The 7,690-nt window shown below is 50.6% G+C and overlaps 1 protein-coding gene across 1 annotated transcript in view; it reads left to right on the top strand.

Annotated features, from left to right (window-relative positions):
- Vav2 (vav guanine nucleotide exchange factor 2) overlaps positions 1-7,690 on the top strand; it is a 166,555-nt gene that overhangs the window by 146,383 nt on the left and 12,482 nt on the right. Inside the window, exons 16-21 of the mRNA XM_028757195.1 lie at positions 1,112-1,213; positions 1,556-1,644; positions 4,238-4,254; positions 4,797-4,818; positions 5,600-5,727; positions 7,265-7,339. Of these exons, the coding sequence (XP_028613028.1) occupies positions 1,112-1,213; positions 1,556-1,644; positions 4,238-4,254; positions 4,797-4,818; positions 5,600-5,727; positions 7,265-7,339 (433 nt within the window). The remainder of the gene's footprint in view (positions 1-1,111; positions 1,214-1,555; positions 1,645-4,237; positions 4,255-4,796; positions 4,819-5,599; positions 5,728-7,264; positions 7,340-7,690) is intronic.

The following is a 7,690-nucleotide window of genomic DNA, read 5'->3' on the forward strand; positions in this document are numbered from 1 at the left end:
TCGGGCTGGTTCACCAGGTCAGGGGAGCAGGATCGGGCTGGTTCACCGGGTCAGGGGAGCAGGATCTGGCCAGTACACTGGGTCATGGGAATAGGAGGAGGCTACACCAGGCTTATGAGACTGGGGAGCTAGGCTGTGAGAGTCCTGGGCTCACTGCCCCTCAGCTTCTGTGGGTTGAAATCCCCTTGTGCTGTGAGCAGTTTCAGGTATTCGTAGAAGTTGAAGATGCCTGTGTGCACCCTCCTCACATCTCTCTGTCCTTGCTTCTGCCTGTCCGTCTGTTGTGCCTTCCCAGATTTGATGATGGGGAAATGAATGTAGCCTCGAGGTTGTACCTCCGAGTCCCAGGCTCATCGTGAGCTAGTAATTCCCACCTGTGCAGAGTTTACTTACACTGTGAAGTATAAACCTTACTGTAATTGCCCTGCCATGGGGCACAGTCTAAGACCATCACTGAGTGCCTGAAACTAAAGTAGCATTGAACCTTATCATGTGCACAAAATTTCTTCAGCATGCAGACCTATGGCAGGGTGCAATGTATAAGTATAACTGAGAACTAGTTATTAGATAATTATACAATGGATTTTAATTAATTTCCAATCGTTACTCTTTCACAGGGGCCAGTGGTAAGTACAATCCAAGTCACTGGAAAGCGAGTACTGTGTTTGTGACAGTTGACTTGATACCAGCTGGCCACTAAATGACTACTAACTTGTATACAGTGGCAGAGGACGACTTGTGTCCTGTTTTTTTTTTTATCATGTTACTCACAACAGGTGCTGCTTGATTCTGGGATTTTCCATGTAATATCTTTAGTCCACATTGGATTATAGGTAAACTGTAGGCAAGGACGGACAACTACATTCACATGCCAAGCCTGACACCACTGGGCCATTTTGATAACTTGCCTTACCTGGCAGGCACTCAGGCCAGAGTGATGCAGGCCTGAGCCCTTCCTTCACCCTCAGTCTTGCTCCCTGCCAATCTTTGGGAGAGCCAGGCTGGAGTGCAGGCTCCCGGTGTGTGTAGCCAGAGTCCTTGTACAGTTGTTGCTGTATTTGTGGGCTTAGGGAGTGCCTGGCCATGGATCGCCTATTCTCTCCTTCCCCAGGTCGAACATCAAGCCAGACAAAGCCAATGCCAACCATCATAGCTTCCAGATGTACACGTTTGACAAGACCACCAACTGCAAAGCCTGCAAGATGTTCCTCAGGTAGATGTCTTCTGCCTGTCCAACCCTGGGCTTCAGGATACACTGCGTAGCTACCCTATGACTCCATGGCAACCTGACCACCCACCTTAGTGCCATGAGATGTCTCAAAGAATCAGGAAGATAACTATGGGGGTCAGCAGGCATGGCTGTTGGAGTGTCGGGTCCAGCAGAGGGTTTGCCCTTGCTGGGGACCATGGAGTGAGGGGACAGACCAAGGTGGTCAGGGAAGAGCAGATGCTTTGGGGGCATGGATGCTCCAGAGCAGACCATTGACCATTGCAATGACTGGCTGAGCGTCCAGGGAGCTGCGCCCCACCTCACCTCCCACCCTCCCCCACACAGGGGTACCTTCTACCAGGGATACCTGTGTACCAGATGTGGCGTCGGGGCACACAAGGAGTGTCTGGAGGTGATACCCCCCTGCAAGATGAGTGAGTACTCGGCAGTGCATAGATTTGGGTTGGGTGCTCCTGATTTTGTGGACCACTTGCTCATATCTGCCTTTCCCTAGAGGGAGTTACATGAGAGGAATTGAGGCCAAGACGGGAGGATAGTTGACTGGAAGGGATTATGAAAAGCTATAGCTGGGAGGGCTCCTCTTCAGAACTCGTGTGACTTTCCTATGTCTCTGCCCCATATTGGAAGTAAGTTCATGGTTCCCTTGATCCACACCCACACCCTGGGCATAGGATGTTCTCAGCAGGAATGTGGGCTTCCTATTGTAACTGGCTCCGCTCCTGGTTCTGACTCTGTGAGGCTTCAGCAGAGCAAGGGGCTGAAGCCTCGCTGGTGCCAGGCACAGGAACTAGATCCAAGAGGATCTAGAAGTGTGTGATCTGGGAGTACATTTGGAGTTTTATAAGTGGTGTTCCATCTCACGGTGACTAGGCCTGAGCAGTGGGCTCAAGTGGGGAACAGGCAAGCCCTGGCTTTTTGTTGTATTTTTTTCTGTGATGCTGGAGCAAAATCTGCCTCAGGTCTAGGCCATGCTAGGAGAGTTTTCTGCCAGCCCCCAAACTTCCTCTGAAGGGCAGGTGCAGGTGTTGACAGCATGTCCCAGGGACAGCACAGCATAGGTAATGGCAACCACTGAGTGCCAGGCCCCAGTCTCTGTGCTTCAAACGGGAGGTCCTTGTCCTTACCACCACTGGGGATGTACTGCACTGACACAGGAACCACCACCCAGAGGAAGCCAGCTTGCTCTGAGTCCCAGGGCTGAGCTGTGACTGAATTTCTTTCTAGCGGGACAGCTTTGCAATAGTATGGATTGATCTTTCTGTGCTTGACAAAGTCCTGGGATCATTGTCTTGTTATTGAGCATACATCCTGTCACCTTGCTCTCTCTACTCCAGTAGATGCCGGTCAGCTCCAGATCAGCCCCAGAAATTGAGTCTTGACAGTGGCATTGACTTAATTTATGTCGCCCCCTTGTGACCATGAGCCCCTCATACAAGGCAACTGCCATAGTTACTTCCTACTTGTGTGATTCTAAAAGTTAGCAAACTTCATTATTTAAAAAAAAAAGAATAAAAAAATAAGACAGGAAGTAAAGAAGAAGATAGGACCTGGGGTGGTGGTGCACACCTTTGATCCTAGCACTCAGAAGGCAGGGGCATTCTAGAATTTAGATTTTAGAGTTTAAAGCCAACCAAGGCTATAAATCGAGACTCTGTCTCAACAAAAGAGAAGAAGCATGGTCAATGAACTTGTTTAGAAATAAAAGCATGGCATGTGTGTGTAGCTCAGTCGGTTGAGTGCCTTTAGGGCGTGGAGGCAGGAGGATCGGGGTCAAAAACATCCTTGGTTATAGAGTGAGCTTGAGACCAGCCTAGGCTAAGTGAGACCCTGTCTTAAGATGAACAAACAAAGCCTTAGAAATAACTGAAGGCAGTGGTTTGGTATATTTTAGGTTTTCTTTTTTTTTCCTTTTTTCTTTCTTTTCTTTTCTTAAAGAAAATACATTTTCAGAGTTACATCCTTCCCCATGTTAATAATTAGATACTTATTACCTGTAGAGGAAGTTCGAAATGTAGAGAAGGAAGAAGAGGGGGAGGGGCAATTCATAGTTCCTTTAGGCACCAACAGGCACATTGGGCATTTCCTTCTTATCAGTGTGGTCCTTACCAGTATCATCTGTGTCATATGGCTGGCTGTAGAAATTATCCCAGAGGGTTCTGACATCCTCTGCCCCCATGTAACCCATGGTTCCTCGGTCCTCTGCTAGGGGATGCTGTTGCCCTCTGATCTGCTCCAGGGCTAAGCTTTGGCCAGTTTCCTGTGAACTGTGGCAATACCACAACTAAAGCATATGGACTGTGTGGCCCCTGAGGGAGCCCACAGATGCCCTAGGGAAATACCGACCCCTCCTGAGAGCCCTTCCAGGGACTCTTCCTGGGCAGGGCAAAAGCTGTGTCGCCATCCTGTGGGATTGCTACCTACCATCATGTGCCAAAGAGTCTGTAAAAAACTCAGATGTTCCCAGAGCAATTTTTGGTCACAATAGTTAGGGTTCTTGAGGTCCCCTGAGGTCCCCTCAGTCACACACTGTAGCTGTAATGGTCCTTGTTTTGACCCATGCTGAGGTCGAATGACCCTATCAATGACTGACATGTCTTTCCTCCCACATGACAGCTGAGTGACTAGTGTCCTCATGTGGGAAGGTCTTGGAAGACGGCAAAGGGGACCTGTACCCACCTCTGTGTCACCTACCTGTGGCAGGTATCACCAACAAAGTGAGCGCCAGGTGACCCTGGCGGTTGCCACCATTCAGAGCTGGCCCAGGTAGAAAAGCCTAGGCTGGATGACTTCTAGTCTGTGAGTTCTCTATGGCGCTTTAGAGCTAGACGTCAGGATATGCTGTCAAGGGAACTTTCATAGGTGTGAGCCTGGGTCTATGTGTGTGTGGTCAGCCTCTGAAGGGAGCCCCTTGCAGTTCAGCTAGCCCCTCCAGTCACGGAGTACACACTGTAGAGGTCACTTGCTGTCAAGAGTTCCATTCTGACCCCTGATCTGCTTCCTTCACAGGCTCGCCTGCAGACGTGGTGAGTGTTCCCAACTCTTCCTATTGCTTGGGACTCTGCCAGCATAGAAACATGTCTCTGTGCATGCTCCCCTGGTGGCTTGATAGCTGGTGTGTGTCCTAGCAGGTCACTCACTCCCTAGTGCTCGCCGGCTGCAGCTGTACCTCTGTGGTACAGTATACCCGTGGGCACAGGTCACTGAAATCATTACCATGTTTCCTGAAAGCTGTCGATCCAGCCCTGGTATCCAGCCTTGAATGGATGCTCATTGGGCCCCACAGGGCACAGAGATGCCTCTACCATACAACACTTAGTTGTGTTGTCCAAGGCATGTCCAGAACAGAGGCTGGGAGATGGTCTGGGAGGTTTCCTTGGGGAAGTGGGGATTAGGGTTGTAGAGTGGTGTTGAGGAGCCCAGAGTAGGGGGTATGATGGATGTGGAGAGGGAAGTAGTGTTGCAGGTATCTACTGGAGGCCTGGCCTAGCAGTTGTGTCACAGGCCCGTGCTGATGTGGGGCCCAGAAGTAGAACACCTTCCCTAACATCTGTCCTTGCTCTCACAGGATGCTCCTGGAGCAGGACCAGGTGAGCGTGCTGGACTCAGCCACGTCTGCAGTCTCTATCCACTCTACAAGCTGGGTCTGCACGTGGTGGTGGCTGCTTAACACAGCCATCGTTTGCCCTAGCCTCTCTGCCTGCCTCCTAGGGTTGACTTAGAGCTCGCTTTCAGAGAATCAGGGGCTTTCCGTCCACAGCTCTGAGAAGTGCCAAGCTAAGTACCAAACCCTGCATAATCAGGAACCCCAGGGGTTATTACCATTTTTTTTTTTCTGTGCCCCTGGATGCTGCCCAGGCTGTTTAAACATTCTGGTGAAACCTGAGCTTCCTCAGAGGAACCTCAGATGCCACCAAGATCTTACCACTATTGGGCCATAGTGACCTGGACCAGGCCTGGCAAGACAGTTGAGTGACATCTTTGAACATATGGGGTAAAACTGAGGCACAGTGGGGCCCCATCTGAGGATAGCCTAGATCCTTGGTTGATCAGGCTTGCCTCTCATCCACTCTGTGGCATCTCATCTCTCTAATATGGTGGGGGCTCCCTAGCTCCACACTGCAGATCCAGCTCAGTGTCTGGGAGAGACATAAAATTCCATCTAAAAATAAGTAGCTGTCACTGGAATGTTCTGGCATCTGTTTTAATTTAGTAGATGTAGGAGCCATATGGGAAGGATACAGAAGGGGTGATACAGGCTCTTGTGTCTCTGTTTTGGGGAACAGTTTCGAGAGACCAGGAAGGTTGGTGATGGGGGGGGAGCTGTCAGCAAGGACAAAGTCACCAGTGAGCCATTTTCTTCTACTCTAGGTCCCAAGATGGTTGCTGTGCAGAATTACCATGGTAACCCAGCCCCTCCTGGGAAGCCTGTGTTGACCTTCCAGACAGGGGACGTGATAGAGCTGCTCCGGGGTGACCCCGATTCTCCTTGGTGGGAGGTGTGTCCTGGGCCCTGGAGGTGGGGTACGACCTTACTCCTCTCCCTGTGCATCCCCCAAGGCCAAAGCAGGGAGGTTCGGGTGATGCCGTAGAGTGATAGGGGGTGGCTGCTCTGCCCCCTCCATTCTGCATGTGAATTCTGCTATATCTTCATGGAGTTGCTTGTCACATAGGTGGGGTACAGCATCCTTCCACTGAGACTCTTGTTTGCTCTGACCTCCTGCCTCAGTATACCCCAGAGGCCCTCACCAGATTCTGTCCCAGCATGCCCTGCCTGTTTTCAATGTCCCCATTCTGATCAACAGCCCCTCACAGTGTTAGGGACACTGGCCCCAGGGCCCTGTTTGGGAGGGAGACAAACACAGGCTCCATCATGTTCTTGTGGAATAGTTCTGAACTGGAGCGTATTAAACCTTTAGCACCCTCTCTGTTGAGCCCCAGCCCCTGAGGAACCCTGACACTCCATGGGTAGCTTTGAGTATGGAGTTAGGATAAAAGTTGGTGATGTTTGTGGTGTCTTGTTCTCTCAAGGACATCATCAGTAACTGAATGATGAGAGCCAAGGGTATGTGTCTTAGAGTTTTACTGCTGTGAACAGACACCATGACCAAGGCAACTCTTATAAGGATGATATTGAATTGAGGCTGGTTTACAGGTTCAGAGGTTCAGTCCATTATCATCAAGGTGGGAATGTGGTGGAATCCAGGCAGGCATGGTGCAGGAGGAGCTGAGGGTTCTACATCTTCATCTGAAGGCTGCTAGAAGACTGGCTTCCAGGCAGCTAGGATGAGAGTCTTACTATAATACATACTCACAGTGACACACCTACTCCAACAAGGCCACACCTCCTAATAGTGCCCCTCCCTGGGCCGAGCATACACAAACCACCACAGTACGGAAAGATGCTCTGTGTCATGGGTGTTCCAGTTTGCTGCTGTTCCTGTGGTGGAATGCACTGACAGAAAGCAACCCAGTGGGAGAGGGTTTATTTGGTCCCAGGTCCAGGTGGTTACAGTCCATCCTTGTAGGGAACTCAGGCAGGGACTTGAGGCAGCTGGTCACGTCACATCCACAGTCAAGTGCAGAGGAAAGGATTGCACGCTTAGTGCCCAGTTCATCTTCCTCATTCACACACAGAGCAGAACCCAAACCCAGGGAGTCATACTCCATACTCAGGCTGGGTCTTGTCACCTCAGTTAAGACCCAGAGGCAGGGCAGCCTGGTGTACACAGTCCCTCACTGTGACTCTCATCAGATGATTCTAGGTTGTGTCAAATTGACAAAACCATCACACCAGACCTTCATCCTCTTTATAACCTCTCTGGGTGTCACCTGTTTCTTAGGTAGACTTATAGAGAAACTTGGCTGTTGTGTTGAGCCTTGGTGTTACTTATCTGTAAAGTGGGGATGCCCTTGTCTCTGCTCCAAGTGGTGGAGAGGTCAACTAAGGTCACAGCAGAGAGGTGACATTCATGTCAGGCCTGGGATTTGTAAGCTATAGGCACCATCATGGCTCCTCGTTGCTTATTCCTCCAGGGGCGGCTGGTTCAAACCCGGAAGTCAGGGTATTTTCCCAGCTCATCTGTGAAGCCCTGCCCAGTGGATGGAAGGGTGAGTCTTTTCCCTGATGCTTCTAGATCACAGGGTCCAAGATGCAGAGAGCTAGGGCCAGCATGTCAGGTTGTCCTTGCTAGATGACCACAGTGAGCTGCCTCTCGGGCAGAACCTAGGGTTGGACAGAGGTGCAGTTGTCTGTTGAAGGTTTGGGAACTGAGGATGAGCAGCTTGTGGGTGTCTCAGTCAGTGCTCTACTGCTGCAAAGAGGCACCGTGACCAAGGAGACATGTGCATTTAATTGGGGCGTGCTTATGGTTTCCGAGGGTTCGTCTGTTATCATCATGGTGGAGCATGTTGGGAGCATAGCAGCACGCATGGCTCTAGAGCATAGCAGCACGCATGGCT

The sequence above is a fragment of the Grammomys surdaster genome, unplaced genomic scaffold (assembly GCF_004785775.1).
Source record: "Grammomys surdaster isolate TR1022 unplaced genomic scaffold, NIH_TR_1.0 126133, whole genome shotgun sequence".
Taxonomy (NCBI): domain Eukaryota; kingdom Metazoa; phylum Chordata; class Mammalia; order Rodentia; family Muridae; genus Grammomys; species Grammomys surdaster.